Genomic DNA, 23328 nt, shown 5'->3' with positions numbered 1-23328 from the left:
TATGCAAATGGTGCACGCACCAGGTAGCATATTTCTACTTCCTGCTTTCAACCATGATTAATATGCTGCCAGAGTAGCACTTGGAATTAAAAAAAAAAAAATCTTGTCAACCACATGTGGGTCTCCGGTCACTCTATTGATTAATTTATACACATATTATACATGGGGTTGCATCTAAACAATTGCAATAAATTGTACATTATTCTACAAGCCAGTCTAAATTATAACATTCCTCTGCTACCTGAACTCGAAGATCTGGTATGCTGACTTCTGTTTCTTTCCAAAACAAAGCCATGTCTTCGTCACATACCACATGACCAAGAGATTTCAATGATGATGAGGACCTTGGAAGATTCCTCAGCTGTGAGCATTCTCTCATGTCAATCTTCTCCAAGCTGGTTAAGTGGCCAAGCTCATCTGGGAGATCTCTCAGGTTAATGCTCTGAGATATATCTAGATACTTCAACTTTTTCAGACGACAAATTGACTGTGGAAGCCTCATCAGAGCTGGACAAGCGTAGACCCTCAGGATTTGTAGAGAATCAAGCTTACCCAATTCATATGGCAGCTCTGACAAATCATGGCAATTCGAAATGCTTATACTGCAGAGTGAGCTGACTTCGCATATGCTGGAAGGCAACTCTTTTAGGTCAACGGAATGATCAATTGTGAGATCTGAGAGGCGAGGAAATGTCATTCGGAGATCCATCTTAGATCCTTTGAGGCTGTTGTATAGTTCACACATCACAAGAGATATCTTTCGCAAGTTTTGAAGAGGTATTGTCGTTCTAGGTAGAGGTGGGAGCCTAATTCTCTCAAACCAGAGGCTCCTCAAGTTATTCAGGGTTGTAAAGACAGATAGGTTGCCTAGTTCTGCACTTGAGGTGCCATAGTTGATCAACACCAGGGCCTTGAGGTTTGGCATTGTCCCCATGAATGGAGGCAGAAAATACATGCTAGAGGAGAAAGTCAGAATGAGAACCTCAGCTTTTGGGAAGTACATTTGGAACCAATCATGTTCTTTCATTTCACCTGCAATAGGAACATGGCCCACTCAATTCCTTTATCCAGGAAAGCAATCAGGAAGTACTAAAATTTACAAAAACAAGAGTCCAGCGCAAGAGTACTTAGAGCAAATTATTTGAAACAGTCACAGAATTTGATAGGTAAGTTGTATATTGCTAGCAAGATGTCATTATTAATGCTCTAATGGCCAATTATGTTTGATAAATTATTATTGTACCTTTTGTTTTTTATCTGGTATCCAGCATATGAGATAACTAGCATAACATGAATTCAAGGCCAGTGGTCCAAATGGAAATACTCAAAATCATAAAGAATAGCAATTCTGTCTTTCCTTTTTGTCCAGAACAGGAGAAGAAAAATGAAACACAAGAATTATGGGTTCATGCTTTCTGGTGGAAATATCAGATGCAATCAAGCCTTCGATAATTGCCATGAAGAATCAGTGGCCTAAGTATTAAAACAGTACTGACTCTTTTACTTCATTTTAGATGCAAACCTACTAGAACATATACTCTGTTACTACTGTAGATCCTGTGACCTGGCCTCAATGTGTGCGATGCCGTGGAAACGAAAATAGAAAAACATGTGGAATGTAAATGTTGATTCTATTACCTGTGTGAATTGAAACAATCTGAGCCTCAAAGGCCTGATCCTTATTCCTCTCCCAATTTCTTGGAAGTTTTTCTTCTCTCCTTGCCATAACCAACCTCCGACGATTGTTCAAAGGTTCATGACTGTTCATGTGAAGAGCCAGGTCCCTCAACACATCATGCTGAGTAACGAAAAGCTCACTATAATTGGTGTACATGTCTCCAGCTCTATTCCTGGACAGAGAGAAAGGATAATCAGTCAAAGCTGTTCATGTATATTACAAATACTATAATGGTTCTGACACATACTGTGCATCTTTCACCAGTGTGAGGAGGTTTTTGTTTGACAACTCAACAAGTATGGCAAAAGCATCCTCCTCATCGAGATCATGTATTTCCATCCATAGGTTGATTAGCACATCCAGAGGAATTTTTTTATCTTCGGGGAAGGATCCTAAATCTAGAAAACACTCCCTAACCTTCAACGAGAGACACTCGATGCTTGCTGCCATCCGTTCTAGCAGTTTGTTCTCGTGGGAGTCAGATATGGCCTCCCCTCGAGATAACCTGTTCTTGGCACTTGCCCATATTTTTGGAGGTTGACCTCGTAAAGAAGCGCCAATAACTTTTAGAGCCAGAGGAAGCCCTTTGCATTCCGCAACAACCTACAGTTCACAAGATCAATAAGTATTATGCATCATAGAGGTTAAAAAAGCATATTGGAAGCTAAGATCCATAAGCTTCTAAAAGTTGGTAAGATATCTGAGCAGAATTTAAATGGAAACTCTTGTACCATTATGATCATACACCAAGTAAATGCTAGAGGTGCGAGTTGTATAGTACTTAATAAATATATTCTTGAGAGAAAATACACATTATATGGCAAAGTTCTTTATGCGAAAAGAGCTAGTAGAAATTCTTTTTGAAAGTTTAGGAACAGAAATAATTGAACTAGTGATACCTGCTTCACCAATTTCTTATCAGCAGTGAGTGGAATGGACCCTTGCTCAAAAGCTGCACGGCAAAAAAGCGATAAAGCCTCCTGTTCTCCTAGCAATTCCAATTCATAAGAGTCATTGATCACTGCAGGAAACTTGAACCTTGACACAACAAGGGTCTTGCATCCAGGTAACTTGAATATAAGCTGTTCGAGTTCAGATAGAGACCACACATCATCTAGTATCACAAGTATTGGTCCTCTGTCTCTTGCACCCAATCTGAACTGCCATTCCGGAATCTGGCTATAAGTACCAATAACCATATTCCCGGTGATCTGTTCCCACAGCTTCAGCTTCAAGCTCTCCAGATTTGGAGATTGTGAGACTGTCTCGAAGAAAATCCTATCATTAAAGTGACCTGAAGAAAAGGAGCCGCATGTTTAGAAAAGTAAGCAGGATTAAGTTACTAGTATTTGATAACTGAGTCATCAGAACTAATCTGGTCGTGAAGTAGTCATAGAAATACAACCATCAACAATTATATGACAATACGGCTTGAAAATAGTTAGTGAAAAATTCTTGATAAGGATGTAGACGAAAAGAAAAATTAAACCCAGAATTCATACTTCTAGAGGTCCACTAACGTAAAGCGAGGAGTTACCATGTCCTCAGTTTCCCAACAATTAATAAGGATAACTTTCATAACTTCCAAGGAATTATTAAATTAATGACTAGTTTCATACTTTCAAGCAAGTAGGAGATAATGATTGTTTCAGAATTTCAAACAGTTACTAAACCAAGTCCGGTGTTCCAAATTTAGTCGAAACAATAGAAGATACGAACAACAATTAGTGATGAAACTTAAAGGAGAAATAAATTTTAACATCTATCAAATGAAAAGGAACGATCTTTGATTTCCTTATTATAACATACTTGATACGATTAAAACGTAAGAAACGAAGGCAAAGGCAAGAAATACCCCCAAAGCCAGATCAAAATCCAATCTTTCTATGACAAACTCACAAATTAGAACAAACCCAATTGCCAAAACCTCAAAAATCCACAGAAGAACGAAAATATTAGAAAGGAAATCCAAACCCATACTTCGAATCTGTTCATCCCTACAAATCTCCTTCGCAAGCGTCGTCTTGCCACTTCCCCCAATCCCGCAAATTCCCACCACCTTCCATCCCCCTGCTCCTCCTCCTCCCCCCATGACCATCCCCTTCACCCTCTCCTTCCCAACTCTAACCCCGGCCCCGACCACCTCCTCCATGCCGATCTCCAACCCCTCCATCATCTCCGCCACCCCCTTACCCGGCCCCACCACTCCGACCACCGGCGCCGCCGCCACCGCCACCGGCGCAGCTGCCACCTCCTCAACGCGCTTCTCGAGGCGCTCGAGCCTCGCCTCTGAGTCGACCCTCAGGTGGTGGACGTCAGCGAGAACGTGCGCCGGCATCTGCCGGGCGACCCAGCGGGAGATCCAACGGTCGACCTTCTCCATGCGGTGGGCGAGCTGCATGGAGCGGTAGACGTTCCACCGCGGCGAGGCGGCGGCGGTGCGGGCGAGCTCGAGGGCGAGGCGGAGGTGGGCGGCAAGATCAGAGAGCTGCGTCTGACGCGGCTGCGGCAGCTCGACGCCGGAGAGGCGGATCTCCTGCACGATGGGGAGCAGGGAATCCACCGACCGCTTCAGCTGCTCCGCGATCGAGCGGCACAGATAAGTCCGGCGGATAACTTTGATCAGCTCCTTCACCACCTCCGTCGCTATTTCCCCCGTGAAGAAGGTATCCATGGAATAACCAGGTGTTATTCGTCCGTTATCCTCTGCTTCTTATTCCTCTCGTTATTCCACTGGATAAGTGGGAAGTTTTTTATTCACTTCCGCCGGAGTGGTGGAGGTCAAATATAAAGGGAGTCGATAACGGATGATACATATCGGATCCGATCCGATCCGATCCGCCAACTAATTGGGTAGAACTAGTGGGACCCCCTGTTTGATCGCTCCTTTCATTGCACATATATAAGAGAAGGTGTTACAATACGATGGATTAAAAGTTAAAACTATCTACTTTTACCGATTTAAATGTTTATAAAATATAAGTGAGTTAATTTGATATTAGGGCATATTATAGTTTATCTGCTTACACTTTTGTTCCATTTTAACTTACTATCTTGTAATTTTTAAACTTAAGAAGCTAACCTACATGCGATTTAGACCAAATTTCAACCCGAGTAAGGGTGCCTCTTCCTCCGGTGAGTTGCTCGGGCCTAATGATTTTCTGTCCCTAAAATTTTATAACCTATTTTGATCGTGCAAATGCTAGAATCAATATAGTTTATTAATACTAATATTTTTAGTCATAAGTAAGTTATTAAATGATCAAATTATTTTTAATATTTTAAAATTAGACGGCATTTCTCTGTGTCCCAGTCTAAATTTTCTAAACTTTTTTAGCTTATAATGTACTTCCTGAATTTTGGATCTATGTGAAACGGTAAACGACAGTGTTGAAAAACAACTAATGATGATTATACCTCTAATAAATAAACCATCAAATCAGTAGTAAAATAAAATAAAATCAGTAAATTATTTATTTAGATAGCCTCAAACTACCGTCTCCTCCATTAAATCCACTGTCATTCCTCCTCCACCAAACCCATTCGAAATCCTCACCCAAACCACCCCTCCGTGCTGTCGGAAAAGGGCCCCCTCGCCCCAGCAGATGGTCGCCGCCGATATCCTAGTCGGAGTACTTCGACGGAGGCAGCAATACAGTTGAAGAGATGGCTCTCCTTCACCTAGAAGTCGACGAGGCTCTCCTCGCCGACGTGCATCCGCTCCTTGCTCTCGGTGACGCAGCGACCGTGCAACGAGCCGCAAGGAGCCGAGTTGCCTCAACCAGGCTCTCCGCTATTGAATTTAGAGATTCCACCAGTACCTCAGCAGAATCCTCCACCCCAATGGCGGGATTCTACTAGAAGTTGCACGAGGTGAGAGAGAGAGAGAGAGAGAGAGAGACGTGACGGTAGTCGCCGATGTTGTCGACGTTAAGGTGGGGGAAGGGGCAGGAGGAGAAGGTGGGGATAGGATTAGGGAGGATTGAAGATGATAAGGGAAAGTAATTATCCTAATTTAATTAAAAGGTTAAAATAAAATTACATTTAAATCTCTATTAAGGTTAATTATGTCTGATATGACTGTCGCCAAAGTTGATTCGCCCCATATTTCTCACAACACACTAATAAAAAAAGTGCCATTGAAATTTTTTTAAAGTTTAGAAAGGGACATTGTAACTTTGAAAGAATTTTGAGAGTCTTCGTAAAAAAAATTAGATATAGTTCAGGAGGTGTAAACGAAACTATCCCTTTAATATATCATCTTAGAAGAATTAATCTAAGTTTCAATTCATCAAACCTATCTATTAACTAAACAATTAAAAGCTTCACCCATTCAATTAGAAATGATATCCAAGCCTGTCTCTCCATCCTAGACAGAGGAATGAGTTAATCTCATGTTATAAGCGAAAAGAATGAGGGAAGTAAACAATTGGGAAAGCTAAAGGAGGATTACAAAAAAAAAGGGGACCCTGATAGCTAGTAGTGCTTGACTCTTGACTAGAAATTTGGTGGGTGGAAAAGAGTTAGGGTTTGTGGGTCACAGGAAAAGGCCTCATATCTAACCACTAAGAAGACTTCGAGATATCTCGTCCAACTAAGACCAAATATAATTTTCTTCGGTTTATACAGTAATATATTGGATTAGTACGACTTCTAATTGGGGATAGTACTCATATAGTTAGAGGGGTTTGTATTGGATAAGTGTTTTTAGATTTGCATATTAATGTTACCAGTTTAGTTGTGACACTGTTAAATTAGTACTTATCTTAAAAAAAAGAAATAAAAAAAATATTTTTATTATTGATCATGGGATAATTATAAGTAAAATAAAAATGATTAGTTATTTTTATTAATAGGTTAGACAAGCTCGAACAAAAATTTAGGCTCAAAATTAGTTTCTAACAGAGCCTGATTAGATTTTGGCTCGCTCATGCTCGAGTCAATAAGACTCAAGTTTATTAATATATAATACCAATTTATACTATGTATAATTTGTGACCATCATATCAAGATCTAATAACTCATATTTATCTATAATTCTAAACAACTAAACACAAACCTATTATCTAATCTCTGACTCTATCTCTATCTTTATTAAAATAGGTTTATCGGATTAGACTTGGCTCTCGAAAAAAGAAATTAGGAACATAATTAATTTTGAATAGTGCATCTGTAGCTCTCTACTCGCTTAAGCTCAGCTCATTTATGTGAAAATGACTAAAAGTTGAGGGGGTTGGAGCCTAAGGATTTAGACTAACTCGTCAACTCTGAAAGCTTTTGAACGGTTAACATAACCATTAACCATTCTTTTTATAATTTTCATAAAAAAATATTCTAATTTGAAAAGATCTTACATCATTGACTAAAGTTGTCAATTTTCTTTAAGTATTATTAACTTTTGATTATCATGGTTAGGAATCTATCACAATTATTTTATTAATTGACATGGGAGAGAGTGGACCTGGTTGAAGATGGCAATGGAAGCACCTGATTAGAGCTTTGTCCTTTGTATAAAACACTACTCATGTCAAAGCTTGTGTTAGAATATAAAAGATAAACATCACTTTAAAATTTTAAAATAGTTAGTGAGTTAATAGTATCAAATCATATTGTTTGAAAATATAAAACCTCAATTTATGTAAGCCAAGTCCACTTGAGTAACTTAAGTAGGTTAATAATTATATATATACATATCTTTCCAACTTCTCACACTATCCATCAGAATTATTTACATATTTTAAAAAGAAACTATCTCTTTTCTATGCATATCATCGCAAAAGTACTACTAAATTTCTTTTATACAAAATAATTGGAGATGTCTAAGTGCATCAAACACCTTATAATTCAAGGCCTTATGTTGAATTAAATATATAAATATGATATGATCTTTGATTTTTATTAAAGTTATTCCTATTTGTGTTATGTTTGGCATTATGCTTCTTCGTTATAAACGTATTTAATATAAAAAATATCTTATGCTTGACATCCCTAAGATGCTTTGGAATGGGTCACAAAAGAGTGGGTCAAAGTACACCTTGTCTCTTTTTTGGTGTAGGTTATATCTAAGGAGGTGCTAATTTTTTATATATTTATTTTTCCCTTCTTTGAGCTCTAAGTAATCCCTTTAGCCTCTTAAAATATTGTTTCCTGTGGAAGAATAGGAAATAGATATTTCACTTTAGATCACTATTTTTTTATCATTCTTTTGAGCTTTGGAATGCGTATCGAACTTCAATGATCATGCATAGAATTTTTTAAGAAATTGATTAATCTTATATAAATCAAATTCAAATTTTTTTTATTCTCTCGTGTTAAATTTTTTTTTTCTCTAGATTCTATGTGTTGATGTTGTAGTTGATTTTTAGAGGACTACATGGCGAGGGCTCGGAGTTGATTTTTGGAGAACTACTTAGTTGAGAGCTCGGGGCATTGAGCATTCAAATGCACCATTTCAGGATGCTACATACTGAAAGCATCATTCTTCTCTATTCCACGGTGCTTTCGAACGACATTCAAATGCTCGAAGTTGAGACTAAGTTTATCAACGCATTCGAATGTCCGACATTGATTTTAGTTCGATTAAAATTATTTTTGAATGTTTGTTTGAGTTAGGGCTAGCCTCTAAATATGTGAACACCAGTCTAATTTAGGGTGTTTATGAATATTATATTTGGCTCTTTTAGAATAGGTTGAAGATCTTCTATACCTCATCACTCCTAATTTATACTTTCTTTCCATTCTCTTTTATCTAATGTCAAGCCACCAAGGTTCTCACTCTTCTCCCTCCTTCTACTGTCGTAACCTAGTTCTTTATGGTCGGCCTCCTCCTTCCTAAGCTTCCCCTCTAAATCATGAATTTACTCACACCATTCTCATCCCCCCATCACTTCCATCCACATCCTCGAAATCTCTTTATCCCTACACGGACTCTATCATCTCGAAATCCCTTCATCTCCACATTGACTCCATCACCAAACCGCCAACCACATATTTAGAGAAGTTTTCTAGAGAGAGAGAGAGAGAGAGAGAGCAATTTTCTGTTGCAATGAGTGCCGTGTCTTAAAAAAAAATCTATTAAAAGTATTAAATTTTAAATAATAGTCTATTTAGATATATAAGTTTCTAATAGCAGCGTATTCATAGTAATTTTATAAAAAATAAAATATATTTATTTTATTTTATATCACATCAAAAATAACTATAAATACCTTATTTTATAATTCAAATAAATATAAAAAATAATTATTTCTAGAATAAATATTTTATTTTGAAAATAATAAAAAAGATACCTTAAATGTGATAACTAAATAAAATAATATTAAATAAAGTAATAATACTGATTAGTAATTTATTAGTATGGTCAAAAAACCTTTTTTAAGGTCAAAGCTTTGATAATATTGCTATAGTTCTAAGGGTGTTTCTGTAATTTTCCCAAGATTTTGTGGTACCAAAAATATAAAACGACGCCGGTAAGTATGTCAGCGATGATGTCATGCATATTTCCTCCACGTGCTAAAATAGACATCAATTCAACGCGTTAAGATGGCAATCCCCTTGGTAATTAATGGATACATTTTTGCTAGCAAACAAAAGAGAAGAATTATTGGGAAGGATAAGATACACTCATATATATATATATATATATATATATGAAATACCCAATTTTATTCCTCTCTCAAAATCATATCAAAAAGTTTCTAATCTATCGTACAGGAGAAAGTATTTCTCCGCTCGTGAAATAGGGTAGATTAGGCATAACTATTCTAAGTAGAAGAGTGCTCATACTAATATAAGTTATTCTAATATTTAGTTCGCTACTATATAAGTAATAACAATTATATTTAATGTGATATAAAGTTATTATGAACGTATTAGAAATTAGTGATGTTTTAAATCAAATGATGAAAATACTCTTTAGCTAGATGAAAATAATATTTCAAAAATTTTTCACATTATGCGAGTATGCAAGATTATAACTACCCACTCAAGCATGCGGAGGTAATACCTCAAATTGCACGGGTACACGAGATTATAACTTTGCAGCATGTTGATATAATTGATATGATTAATAATTATGTGTTATCATCCCAAAGGGTAAAATAGTAATATTAGATTATTAATAAATAATTTTTAAAAAGTTATATGGAATTGTAGTAACAATCCAGGGATTTTAACATAATTGTCATGAAAATATTTTAAAATATCGATAATTACCGCTACATTCTTCGAAGTATCACAATTGTTAAAAAGTATTATATTAGTTAAATCTAATTAATCATAATTCAAACCGAACATAGTTTAAAAACAACATTATTTTGCCCATTCATGAATTTTCTAAATAGTTTAAAATCTATCCAATATCATGGTACACTGAAAATAATCTTATATTATGCAAGTTAAAAATGGTCGTTAAATATTATACACTCTAAACTTTAAGAAAGAAGGGTGTTTTTAACATGTGTTTGTCAACTCGAACAATAATGCTAGAAATATTTTATTCAAAAGTAATCATAATAGCAATTATAAAAAAAATTAGTGATAATTATAATATTTTAAAAAATATAATAGCAATTATGATATTTTAAAATTGTCCAGTGGCAATTAAGTTGAACAAGATTGAGCTTATAATCCCCCATGCAAACAACCATCAGTCTTTTTCAAATTTGGTGTCTCTCTTGTCCTCCTCCAATCTTGAATCTTGAAGAATATTTTGTCTCCTATGAACTTTTGGTCCTCCTGTCCATTGATGAGTTAGATAGCATCATCTCTCTCTCTAGTGTTGGAGCTAGAAGAACATCATACACTATGGTTTTTCACTGAAGGGACTATGCAGTCCAGATTGTACTTATATAATAGACAATAATTCTTTAGTCACATAAATATCATTTGGGTACTACACTATTATCATGAAACCCCCCATCTATCCACAGTTATTTATACCATTACTCTCTCATGTGAAAATAATAATAACTCTGTGGATGGAAACACCCCTACTAGTTCTTAGGGTGTTTGGGCTTGGTATGGCATTTGTCATTTTGTTTCAACTGCTATTCTTATGGCAATCTCTCCATGAATTTTAGTTAGATGTAACTCAGAAATTAAAAGATAAAGATAGATATCATATATTTTATGAAATATTAGTGTAGGCCCTAGTGATGATAATAGGATAAGATTGTATATATCTTGCCCTCCCTAATTTTCACTAATTCGAATCCTCTGACACGTCGTTTTAACAGATTCGCACGGTTCAGGCAAGATTGTCAAAATCTTGAGTCACATCGCAATTTAGAGATGTAAAATAATATGAAATGCCACTGAGAGTAAAAATAATTATACTTAGACTTTTTAAGCCATTGAAAATATCTCTCTCTAAAATACCCCCTAAGAATGTAAGTGTATTTTAGTAAAACTAAAATCTCTCTCTCTCTCTCTCTCTCTCTCTCTCTCTCTTCCTCCCTCTCTCTACAACACAAGGATAAGGTAAATGAAACCTAACATAAGAGATATTTAAGACATTTTCAATTGTTCTTAGCCTATGTATCACAAAAATAAATTTGGGGAATATAAAAACAGTAATAATTGAGAGGGTATAAGTGTAATTAGCTCCCAAGAATTTGATGAACTAAGCCACATTTATGGATGTAAAAGAAGATCACGTCACTGTCCATTGACCAAGGGAAACATGATACAAAGTCTTGTGAGCGAATCTCGCTTTCCTAGAGTTGGGTTGCTATCAAGTCTCAGATGGCCATACACAACTTCTCTTTGCTTTCAGTCAAAAATAGCAACCGCACCAACCCTTTCAAGTACACAGAGAGACCTTTGGGTAGGGCATTCACACTTAGCCACTTGTGAGTTTTGATGAGTGGTTGGAGGTCACCACCATGTTATTATTATTCATCAACATATCATAGCAGATGATGCTCTTCTGTGTGTTTAACCAATTTAATAATCTAAGATGCTTTGGTTCTTGAGAAGACTTGGGTGCCATTTGGAGGCATTGGGCCTATGAGTGCCTAAATGACATTGAAATGAAAAATTGTCTGAATCCTTCAAAATAGACAGCTTTCTACTGCCAGTAGTTTATCTTCAATCTTTTTTTTTTTGCTACTTGTGGCAGTGAGGTTTTCTTTATGTACTCTTAAGATAACTTTTCTAAAATCATTTAAGACTATCTTTTACCAGGATGAATGAGAAGCACTACAAGAAGACAACACAGTCTCAGAGAGATGGTTGGTTTCTTAATGGAACCTTCCTCAAGGGAGTGGACTATATGAACAACCACATCAACAACAAACAAAAGCAACAGCAGCTAATATGATATGATCCTAGGTGCATCACAACACCCAAGTTTAAATAGGGAATGACACTGCTGTTTGGATTGAGACAAAATGGAGGTGAACAAGGATTTCATGGCACATGACCGCTGCTTATCGACGGTAAATAAACAGAATCATCCACTGTTTTACTGAGAAGTAAAAATATTCTGAAAGTTACTAGATAAAGAATGCAAAAAGTAAGTCTTGTTTGGCTAAATACATTAACGTATGCAAGTTTGTTAGTGCTTAAACACCAAAAACTACAGAGTTTATGCTTGGATATAATTTACATAAATTTCTGTGCAAGAAAAGAAACCATAAGGATTATCCATGGTTGATTTCAGTCTTAGAAGATTTTTATCACCTCTCCTGATGCTGCAAGCCTCCTTTTCTCCCTCTTCCCTGATCTGCATGCAAAGGCAACTGCATCACAAGTTTTGTGTGATGCGAAACTATGAGGAAGGTACTTTTCCAACAAGCCTATACAAAGTTAGCTGAGAAGAATGTTTAATATCCAAGATGAGTTCCAACACAGGAGAAAAAAAGAAACAAGGCTTGGGCAATATTATACTATTATGGAGTACATTAGAGGACATTATGGAGGACCCTTAGCACTACTCTTTATGGAATGCATTTGTAACTAGGATGGTTGTACCGACCGGCACTTATCGTGCCGAGAGAGTTGTGCCAATGGCATAGCTCCGTGTCGAATTGTGTTGAGTCATGTCGGCATAGAGTTTTCAATTTTTTCACTTTAAAAATTAATTTGAGGTGTACAAATGATAGATCTAACTCAATTTTACTAGATCTATTATTTGTAAGGCTTATTCCACATAGATCTAATATTTTGGTACTAAATCTATTAAAAAAACATTATGAAATATAGGAATCAAATGGAAAATTTGATTTCCCCTAAAATTTTCCCTAAATTTTAAAAAGTCTAAAATTAATATGTCAAATTCATTTAAATTAGTTCAAAGACCGGTATATAAACATATATGAGTTGATTTGAACCCAAATTGTATAAATTTTAGCAAACATTTTAATATGATTAGATTTCCTCCGAATTTCAAAAACCCAACATTAATATGCCAAATTCATTCAAATTGGATTAAAATTGATAAACATGTTGGATTAACTACATTCAACTAGGTCTCCGATGTGAACCCGGCTTGGAGGGTACATCTAGGTTAGTCGCAGAATTGCTAGACCTTGCAGTCCAAGGAGAATATTCCCCGAATATTTTTACGTCGTCAGAATAATATGACACCAGATTAGACTTGATCAAACGGCCCAGCCCGCCCATGCCTGGCCCGGCCCGGCCCGAGCCTGAACTACCCATGGGCTGCACGGGCCAGCCCTTTGCCTGCCTGACCTAGCCCGAAAGCCCGCCCGTTTGGCCCGCAACTAGGCCCATCTGATCTACTACAGTAGCCCGCCCGTTCTGCTACAATACTTACATGTTCTGCTACAGTAAAACAACTAAAATTTTGGTATGCGTTTTACATTTTTTTAAAGCACACATTTAAATTTTTTAATTTATTATTATTATTTTTTAAATGGAGGGACATAAATATATTTTTTTTTAAATAAGCTAATAGTAAAAAAATTTCTAAAAATAACTAAAATGTGGGTTGGGCTGAATGATTGGTGGGTCAGGCCGGCCCGGCCCGACCGGCTAGCCCGATCTCTTACTGAACGACGGGCGGTAACAGGCTAGACTATTCTAGCCCGACCCGAGTGATTGGTGGCTCGAGTCGTGAATAAATACTTAAGCCCCGTTGGCCCGAAAAGCTCGGCTCGAACTCAGCCTGGCCCGCCCAATGATCATGTCTACACCAGATAGATTCGCTTCGTAACTTCCTAATTTATGTTTTTAGTATTTAGCCCATTTTCATATTCAGACTCTGTCTGGGTCTGATCTGGATGGAAGGCCGATAATGGTGTTGGTGGTGAGTGTAGTGGTGATTGCGGTTTAGGGGGTAGTAATAGTGAGTTGGCTTGTAGATAAATGTTGGTGGAAATGACATGGAGGGTTGATGATGATAGTGATGAATAGGTAGATTAATACTTTAGAAGAGTAGAGGAGCGAGAAGTAGACCGGCCCTATGGGACTAGGAGAATTGACAGACGAAAAGGGAGGAGAAGCTTCAGCCTCTTGGAGAAAGGTGTCGACAGCTTGAGAAGAACATGAGGGAGGCTACGGAAGATGAAATTAAGAGATAGAGAAGGGAGAGATAGAGATCGAGGTAATGCAAATATTCCTTGATACCCTAGGTTAGATTGCTCTCCATTTATATATAGAGGCTAATCCTAAACCAACTCGAGCTTCTACTATTTTAAATAACTTGACTAGATTAAGACTTGTACTCCTAATACACAAATTGATTTGACTGGACCAATTAATCCATTTAACAACTTGCACCCATATTTAGTAGGTACCCAAGTCTAGGACTCACTAAAATAATAGATGAAATAGAAAATGCCTAAACTAAGATAAATGGCTCAACCCAACGAGCCTAATCTCCCTTGATGTAATCCACCTTAACTCGGTTCATATCAATCTACCATGCTTTCGCTCACTTTGTCTTCAAAGTGGTAGCTCGGGTGGGTTCAATTAGCTTAGGTACAATGAGTAGATTAGGTGGAACCTACTCTGCGAATCCAACGATAGCTTGAACCTCCTTATTCATCTTGGACTTGAGTTTGACCATCTATAGCCCTTTCAAGTGGGCTTCCCTTAGCCTCTAAAAGGAAAGGGAAAACTGAAACCGAAAAGAGGCTTGAGTTGGTTTGATGTGAGATCAGCTTGGGCTAATCTTGGGCCAATTGAATTTGAGTTGCATCCAGAGCCTTCTAGAGCTTGTCCAAGGTGAGATGGTGGCCAACCAGGATGGGAAAACCGCAACAAGGGTCTGACCAAAGCTCAACCTGATTATAGACTTAGGCAGTGTCCTAATGCAAGGAATGACTTGATTGGTCGATAGGTGCACACAGGCTAATTTGAGTTGGCTAGACCAGCAACGCATACAATCCTTGCACGAGTGCGTCCAAGGTGAATAGTTGGCCGATCATATTAGGGAAGACCCTGATAGGGGTCAAACTAAGGCTCAGCCCGTTTGTAGACTTGGGTGACATTTGCACACGAGAGACAACCCAGCTAGTTGATCAGTGCATCCGTAGTCTTGTTTTGGCCAACTAGACTGGCATCAAATCCAAAGTGTGGGGAAGCCCATTTGAGGAGAGAAGATGGCTGATCTTGATAGGGAATGCCTTGAAAGTGATCGAACTGGATCACGACTTTGGCCTCGAGCTTACCAAGGTCCAGATGCAATAGGGAATCTGACTCAATTGAGTGACACGTATGCATGGAGACCTCGACATGGGCCTCATTCTCCTCCATCACCTCATCCACTTTACTCTGCTCCTTGTGCTACAACCTCATTTCGCATTGGTTCTTCCATAAGCATTATGGTAGCCAGCTTCACGTATCCATGCCCTGAGATGAGTTTCTCATCACTATTGAAACACAACTCTTCAACTCTTTTGTCCTCCACCTGGGTTGTTGTGGGACAACATGTAGTAGGCCATGGAGAATCTTTGTAGGCCAAGGGTGGATTTGAACTAATTCTGATCGTAGGTGGCTGAGCTAGAGTTCGCTCATCTTTTGTGTCCGCGATTAGCTACTCCGTTGAGGTCGCGGGTGGCCTAGCAATTTCCCGCATGTCTATTCAGGTCCGGTTGTTATGTATGTTGTAATGCCACTCTTAGATCTCCTCCTCAATCATCTAAGCTAAGGTGAATGCCTCTAGCAAGCTCCGAGGTCGAGCCGCCTTCACCTTGGCTTATACATCATGACGGAGGCCTTTAATAAATAGGCTATTTAGGGTCAAGTCTCCCCACCCACGAACTTGATTACTCAGTCGGTTGGACTTCTTATGATAGGCTCGGACCGTCATCTTTTAGGTTAGCTTGGTGAGCATGGCCAAAAAATCCTCATACTCGGTTGATTCGAATAGCTTACATAGCTCATCGGCTAACTCGCCCCACGAATCGAAGGGCCTACTCTTCGAGAAGCTCAAAACCACCAATTTGTGAGTTTCTCAAGGTGGGAGGTTGCCAACAACAACTTTTGGTTCTCCAGTGTCCTCTGGTATGAGAAATTTTTTTCAGCGCAATAGGCCCAACCAAGTGGATCACCGTTATCGAATTTGGGGAAATCAAGATGCACCTTCCAACCTTGAATCCTTGTGTCTTGCTCTTCCTCCAGAGGGTACACCCTAATGTGTCTTGCTACCATGGATTTGGTGGTGGTTATTGTTTGAGAACTATTGGCTCTTGTATCAATTGATGTGAACCTGGCTTAGAGGGTAGATCTAGGGTAGTCGCAGAATTATTGGTCCGAGGGGAAGAATATTCGTCAAATATTCTTACACCGTTAGAAAATTATGAAACTAGATGAATTTGCTTCATAACTTCCCGATCTGCATCTTTGGTATTCAATCACTTTTTATATTCAGAATCTATCTAGGTCTGATCTGGATGAAAGATCAATGGTGGTGTTGGTGGCAAGTGCGGTGGTTATTGCGGTTTAGATGGCAGCAATGGTGGATCGACTTATAGATGGTGATGGAAATGACATGGATAGTTGATGATGATAGTGATGATTAGGTAGGTTGATATTTTCGAAGGAAAGAGGAAGGAGAAGTAGGTTGGCCCTATGGGCTAGAGGGATCGGCGGACGAGGAGGAAGGAGAAACTTTGGCCTCTTGGAGAATGGCATCAACGGCTTGAAAACACAAGGGAGGTCACAAAGGAAAAAATTGAGAGATAGAGATAGAGTCAATTAAAATATTCCTTGATACGTTAGGTTAGGTTGCTCTCCACATATATATAGAGACTAATTCTAAACTGACTTAACCCAGACTTTTACTACTTTAAGTAACTTGACTAGACCGAGTAAGACTCGTACTCCTAATACACAAATCAACTTGCCTAGACTAATTAATCAATTTAACAATTTGAGTCCATATTTAACAGGCATCCAAGTCTAGGACTCACTAAAATAGCAGGTGAAATAGAAAATGACTTAACTAAGATAAATGGCTCGACCCAGCGAGCCCAATGTCCCTTAATGTGATATGACCTAACCCAATTCACATCAGTCTTGGTTTTAATTGTTGACTTATTATCAATTAATTAATGTATTAAATCATATTATGTATATAAAATGTTTCTACTTGACTATTGCTTTAATAAAATAGGTTATTTATAACATTACCTAAGGATAAAAGACTCTAATATGGAGTTTAATGCATATATTCAAACTACAAATATGTATAAAGTTCATAAAAGAGGTATATCACTGGCACGCAGGGGCGTGCCAATTAGGTTTTGGCACTGCACATGCCTTTGGCAAGACCATCCTTATTTGTAACAAATCAAGTATGTTATAGTTTTAATCCATAGGCCAAAACAAGCCTTGGCCACAATAGGCGCAATATGCATATCAGAATAAAAAGGGAATGGCATAATGTCATCTATAATGCAAACTACCGACTAAAGGAAAACCTAACATATTTCGCAAAAAGATAATACTGAGAAGCACTAGTCTTTTTCATGCACTATTGTAAAAGAACTGCAAGAAAAAAGGTTTCATATCCATAACACCTTAAGATTTGCATGCTCTGGAACTCAGGAGTAACTTAGAGGTATCGTGTTGGAATCATTTCATGCACTTTGATGGGGAAACTATAGAACTCATCATTTCTAGTATCCTCTTTACGGTATTGGAAACGACGCCACCATGAGAGACCTCTATCATCTGAAGCTGTACTTGCATCAAGTGTGTTATCCAGCAGTGTCCCAACTAACATTGCCACTGTTGGAGCTGATGAGAAGATTGTATTCAGTATATCATTAAACTGCAAATCAAGCAAGCAAAAGAGAGTCAGAACCAGCACAAAATGTTGCTAGATGGCTTCTACTTGAGTCATCATATCATTATTTAGTCCAAATATTTATGGAAGGTTACTATCATTTCACCAAACATCTGTACGACTTAAATTTCCTGAGGATGATTGTCTCAAGGAAAGTGAAACTCTAAAGATGAACAGCAGGGAAAAGAACAAACTGCAGAAACTGCAGAAATTATGGAACTCAAGCCAACTTCATGCTCTGAGGACTTCATTACAGTTATCTGACACATTTTGTATACATGCAGGATAAAGGAAAAGCGGTTTCTAGTGATGTAGATTGATAAGCTATTACTCACCCATCCAGCATTTGATTTTGCAGGCCCATGTCCCGCAGAAGCAGTGTACTCATTAAAATACTGAGGAACAGATACACCAAGGAAAAGTGAAAGGCCCAATATGTAAAGGTTCCTCAAGGAGTTGTTGTTTGCAAATTGAGCAAATGAAATCCCCACAGCAGCTAAAAGAATTTAGAAAATGATACCAGTAAGATATTGAGATATGAAGAAATGTTATAGGCAGTGTGCCCATGATTATGAGGAATTGAGGATCACTATAACTCACCAACAAGACCAAAGAGAACACAGTATATTGCTGCAAAAATTGGCAACGGGATTGATGCAAAAATGGCCCCAAACTTCCCTGCCAATGAGGAGTATTTACATATTTCAGGTTAGTAAGTTGTGGTAGTTCTGTCACACTGACATCAATATATAATATGGAGAAGAATATCTCTAAATCAGATCATGTAGGAGAAGACGTACCAAAGATGGAAAAGAATATCATAAAAGCAGTTGATATCTGCACTACTCTCCGGCTTCCAACTCGTGTCAAGCCAAGGAACCCAATATTTTCACTGCATCACCGTTCCAAATACTTTTATTCAATCAAAACTAATTGGCACATATATTTTCGCAAAACCAGTGTTGGCAATACAAATAACAGGTAGTAATCGAACCATCATCATCTCAAGTTAATCCAGAGAAGAATGTAAACCTTATGAATTTATGGTATTAACATATTTGATGCAAAAATAATTCATGTAGCTGTTCATGGAAAAGATTGCCATAAGAGGGAAGACTTATGCCACAAAGGAAGAGAATGGGGAAAGAAAGGACTGAATTCCCTCACACTGATGCAGTTGAACCAGCTGCAGTCCCAAAAATGCCTTCAAGAAGCATGCCTATGCCCTGTGCTCAAGTACATTCATAGCACGAAAGAAGAGTTAAAACCATATGATAAATATATGTAATTGCATTATGCAAATAAAGGTATAGGTTGGACACTTCATAAAATTTACTAGGTCAGAAGTGAACAAGAAAAGCTTTTCAAGAGAACCAAACTAACATTTTCTTGCCTCCTCTATTTTCTTGATATCTAGCCTCTAAGAAACATCAAATAGCTCAACTTAACGGCATTATATGCTGCTAAGTAGCATAATAGTCACAGAATAAGTTACAAGATTTTTGTGATACTATTCTCAAGAGAATATGACTCTTTTTTGTAAAACAAACCTGCAACCCAATGCTTCGGCTAAGAACATGAGCAGGAGGAGGTGTAGCACCTGCTAGACGCGCTGCTGCATAATGTGCCCCGGTAGACTAAGTATGATGTAAGAAGCATTAGAGACCATATATTTATAAAACAACCAAGAAGTATATTTGGCAAATTTGAGTCTCTTTTCGCTCACCTCAACGGCTGAAACAAGTACAGCACCCATCATTCCAAATGAGTGACTTGCGGTAAAAATTGGAGGACCCCACTGAAATGGGTATGGAAATTTAATCCTAAAATCAGAAAGAGCAATGCTGAATGGAAGGCTTACTCTGGGTAGTATTTCTGAGATAGATCAAAGAGTACTCCTCAAAATCTTACCATGGAGCAGAAGAAATAAGGTAGGATCTATCAGTGCGGCAATGCTGCTTTGTCTTTTCTGGGACATGGTTGTATGCACCACCAGCAGTAAGAATAGCAGCAAATGACCAGACAATAACAATGCACAAAAGCAATGAAAATCTCTCAAACAAGAAGTAAGCTCTCTCATGGATTTTCTTCGTGTACTGCAAGAAGAATATTAAGCAGCGAGTATGTTGGTTCCCTGCACGGCATATAGTAATTGTGATATTTAATATTTGACATCAGTCTATTTACATCATCACCTGTTGAAGAATAACCAACAGAATTAACATAGGCAGTCCAATCTCCACACATTTTCCAACCTGAAATATTAAAAAGTGTTGACATTCTTCAAGCCATTTGAGTTCCTTCACGGGTTTCTTAAAGATTGAATTGTTATACCTGAGGAAAGCCCCGCCCAAATAACCCAAGACCCACTACACACACTATGGGAACTATAATTACCGGACTGAAATACCTGTAAACATTTAAATCATTATTAAAAATTAATGAATGCATGACAACATACTATTTTAAAAAGTAAACCTAAAATTAATAGCTTGGCAAGATAAGAACCCTTTACTTTGAGTATTTCCCCCATGCTGTGCTGTATCCGATAATAATGTTGAGGAATGAAGACACAATTAGGGCTCCTTGAATGGCTCTGATGGTGTGGACAAACCTCTGCAAAGTGCAAACACCCCCAATAGATGATTAGGATAAATAGTTTGGTGACGGTCAGTCTCCGCTCTGATCAACGAAGGATTTGAATCCAAATAAGGTAACTAACAGTTATAATGACAAGGATTAGGCTTTGGGTATAAGCAATGCATGGGATTTGAAACTCTTATCCAAATCCAACCTGAGGACTATTAACTATGATATTTAGGATCTGAATCAGATAAGATTTGTAGAACTCAGGGATCGAGATTGGGTTTGATTGTTAACAGTTTCATTGTTACCCTAGTTGCAGGTAGGAGCACAGAAACAAGGAACAGCAGCTCATGTATTCATGAAACCACGAAGGTAATCAGTGATCAAATGAAAAATAAATAATCTCAAAAATGAGAGAGATAAAGAAAGTTTAGCAACAAAAAATCTACACATATCTTAAATTTTCAGTAAGTCAAGCATGAAATGTGTATCTGAATTTCATACTTGAATGGGGGAAAAAGAACAGAAAAGAGAAGACAAGGAAAAAGGGAGAGATAATGAAATAGAACCTTGAAGGCCAGACTACAAAATCCAGTGTTTCTAGAATTAACTACCTAGAATAAGAACCTCCCCAACAATCAACATGGGTGATTAAAGTCAGCTAACTAATCCACATTCCACAGGCCCAACTCAACCCTATTGTACTAACTTTCTTTTCTAGATAAGATGGAGATCATTTATGAAAATCTCTTCAAAAATTTGTCTTTTGCTGCCAAATAATTTGATAAAGTTCTATTTTAAAGGATAAACAATGATAATACTTCCAAACTCAAGCAAAGTAGCAAACTACTATCAATTTACCTGGTGCTCATCATCGTATGCACGCATAGAGAAGTCTCTGATTATCGACATAACTGGGATGGCAAATGCAAAGGAAGCATTCATCACTGTAGGAAGTCGACTTCCAATAAATGTCTGAAGTAGTGTATTTACTCCACTCATAAATAAAAACGTCTGAATGACGCGTGCCTTATCACCCTTTTCAAAATTATTCCATATGAACACAGAAAGGATGTTGGATATTAGAAACTCACGAGAAACTTAATTAAACACTAATAATATACACTGCAGATAGATATGCTCCAAAGTAATTACATGGTTTCCACCCATTAGAGGAACAAGCGAAGTAGAGTACATTACAATTGATCCCAACATCACAATATAGTGCAGGAATGAAAGTACAAGCACTTGCGCTGCAAAGAACCAATAACTCGTAAGAGAAAGTTATGCATATATAAACCATTCAGAAAATTTGAAATTCCAAAAGAAATCAAACTAGAAAAATAAAGTGAAACTGTGAAAACTTAAGAAATAATGGAGTAATCTATATCAGACTGACAAGGACAGAAGTTGGGAGGAGATAAAGACTGCAGATGCATCCCAACAATGAACAGAATCAGCTTGAATAGAAAAGAAGAATTGTGCTCCTATGATAACTGTCCCAAAGAAAAGAACCTTATAACCATCAATGCCTTAAAGGATCTCCAATCTATGTTCGAAGCACATCATGAACCAAACCCATCAATTCGATAACTCCAACCTCCTAATGGATTAAAACCCAAAGTTTTATTTTTTATTTTGTTCTAAGATTTATGAGCAAACTATAACTGAGGAAAGATCACTACCTAACAAATTCCAAATAGAAAAAAAAAAGGAAAATCTTGGGGATATGAGCTATCTTCAAAGAACGAAGGCAAAATTACTCAACCAACAAGAAAGAAATGTAAAAGAATAATCTAAATCCACAGAGACCCAACAACGAAAACCAAGAGACCTAGCCAAAAACCACCATAAACCAAACAGAATCAAAGGAAACACAAATGGGTAGTGATCAAAACAGGGGAAGGAAGAGGATCAAAGGCAAGAGAAGCTTCTCACGCCAACTTGGGTTGGAATGGACGCAGAATTGAAGGGTGTGGAGCTGCTCGTTAGGAGTGTGGATGACTCCCGTCCCGACCATGTGAGGAACCAACGGCGGCGGCTGTGTCGCCGGAGGCGCCATCGCCGGAGGTGGGTTCGTCTCAACCATCTTGGTGGCTATTCTTCTTCTTCTGCTACTACAACGACTAGAGCTCAAAGTTGGAAACTATGCTCATCTTCTTTTCTGTTATAATAGAAGTGTCGTTTTAAGTATGAAACAAGGAAGAGAAGAGCAAATAATGGAAGAGAGCTTCTGTACAAAGACATTGTACATCGACACGTTTGGGTCCTTTTTTTAACAATAGTAGACAGGGAGAGATCGAGATATCGAAGTTTAAATTGTAATAAGTTAACGGATACCGAGGGGACGGAGAAATAGAAGAGGAGGAGGGTAGAAAATGAAAAATATTTTGATATTTTTACATAATTGTCGTTGAAAACTTTCTAAATATCATAATTATTATTATATTCTTTAAACATATCATAATTGCCACTTATTTGACAAGCTGATCCCCTCAACTTTCTAATCTCTCACTCCTAACTATATTTGTAAATATTTAAATAATTATTTTATTTCTAAATTCCCTTTTTTTAAGAAAAAGTAAAAGTAAATTAGTCCGCAGAGCGCCTAAATTTGATAAACATTTTGTTAACGAAAAATCTAAATGGACAACTAAGAAAAAAATTAAGATATTTTAATAGTTAAGAAAGCATGTCAAAAAAATAAATAAATAAATCTGTCTGTATATAATAAGAAATAATTAAGAGAATTTAAATATATGGTTTTTGACCAATCTTAAAATTTCAATATAGAGCCACCAATGTT

At 37.5% G+C, this 23328-nt stretch overlaps 2 protein-coding genes across 3 annotated transcripts; both read right to left on the bottom strand.

The window, feature by feature from the left end:
- Positions 1-103: 103 nt before the first annotated feature.
- Positions 104-4444, bottom strand: LOC140784989 (probable disease resistance protein At4g33300). The gene is made up of 5 exons (XM_073132665.1): positions 3659-4444; positions 2578-2972; positions 1926-2281; positions 1639-1850; positions 104-1032 (listed from the first exon to the last, which is right to left on the bottom strand). The coding sequence occupies exons 1-5, from the start codon at positions 4350-4352 to the stop codon at positions 200-202; spliced, it is 2490 nt and encodes an 829-aa protein (XP_072988766.1). The 5' UTR covers positions 4353-4444; the 3' UTR covers positions 104-199.
- A 7675-nt stretch (positions 4445-12119) lies between these two features.
- Positions 12120-22752, bottom strand: LOC140784939 (nucleobase-ascorbate transporter 3-like). 2 transcript variants are annotated; one of them, XM_073132568.1, is made up of 15 exons: positions 22461-22752; positions 21678-21775; positions 21384-21560; positions 20452-20552; positions 20271-20346; positions 20132-20191; positions 19848-20032; positions 19663-19759; positions 19487-19573; positions 19104-19162; positions 18737-18828; positions 18537-18614; positions 18272-18432; positions 17668-17921; positions 12120-12420 (listed from the first exon to the last, which is right to left on the bottom strand). In XM_073132568.1, the coding sequence occupies exons 1-14, from the start codon at positions 22609-22611 to the stop codon at positions 17703-17705; spliced, it is 1641 nt and encodes a 546-aa protein (XP_072988669.1). In that variant the 5' UTR covers positions 22612-22752; the 3' UTR covers positions 12120-12420; positions 17668-17702. The 2 variants fall into 2 exon arrangements, with proteins under 2 accessions (XP_072988669.1, XP_072988668.1); XM_073132567.1 differs by having other exon boundaries at positions 12120-12404.
- Positions 22753-23328: the final 576 nt, after the last annotated feature.

Source organism: Typha latifolia, chromosome 3 (assembly GCF_019914945.1).
Source record: "Typha latifolia isolate L0001 chromosome 3, TyphaL0001v2, whole genome shotgun sequence".
Taxonomy (NCBI): Eukaryota; Viridiplantae; Streptophyta; class Magnoliopsida; order Poales; family Typhaceae; genus Typha; species Typha latifolia.
Note: the sequence above shows the minus strand (reverse complement) of the source record. Positions and strands in the feature narration are given on the sequence as shown.

What these genes read in the sequence shown, in the direction of transcription:
- LOC140784939 (XM_073132568.1), bottom strand. Translation starts at nt 22,611, where the DNA reads ATGGTTGAGACGAACCCACCTCCGGCGATGGCGCCTCCGGCGACACAG. An exon ending in GCATGGGGGAAATACTCAAA is followed by an intron (nt 20,347 to 20,451) that starts GTAAAGGGTTCT and finishes AAATGTTTACAG; the next exon opens with GTATTTCAGTCCGGTAATTA. An exon ending in GCTGGTTCAACTGCATCAGT is followed by an intron (nt 18,829 to 19,103) that starts GTGAGGGAATTC and finishes ACGGTGATGCAG; the next exon opens with TGAAAATATTGGGTTCCTTG.
- LOC140784989 (XM_073132665.1), bottom strand. Translation starts at nt 4,352, where the DNA reads ATGGATACCTTCTTCACGGGGGAAATAGCGACGGAGGTGGTGAAGGAG. An exon ending in ACACTGGTGAAAGATGCACA is followed by an intron (nt 1,851 to 1,925) that starts GTATGTGTCAGA and finishes CTCTCTGTCCAG; the next exon opens with GAATAGAGCTGGAGACATGT. An exon ending in GATTGTTTCAATTCACACAG is followed by an intron (nt 1,033 to 1,638) that starts GTAATAGAATCA and finishes TTCCTATTGCAG; the next exon opens with GTGAAATGAAAGAACATGAT.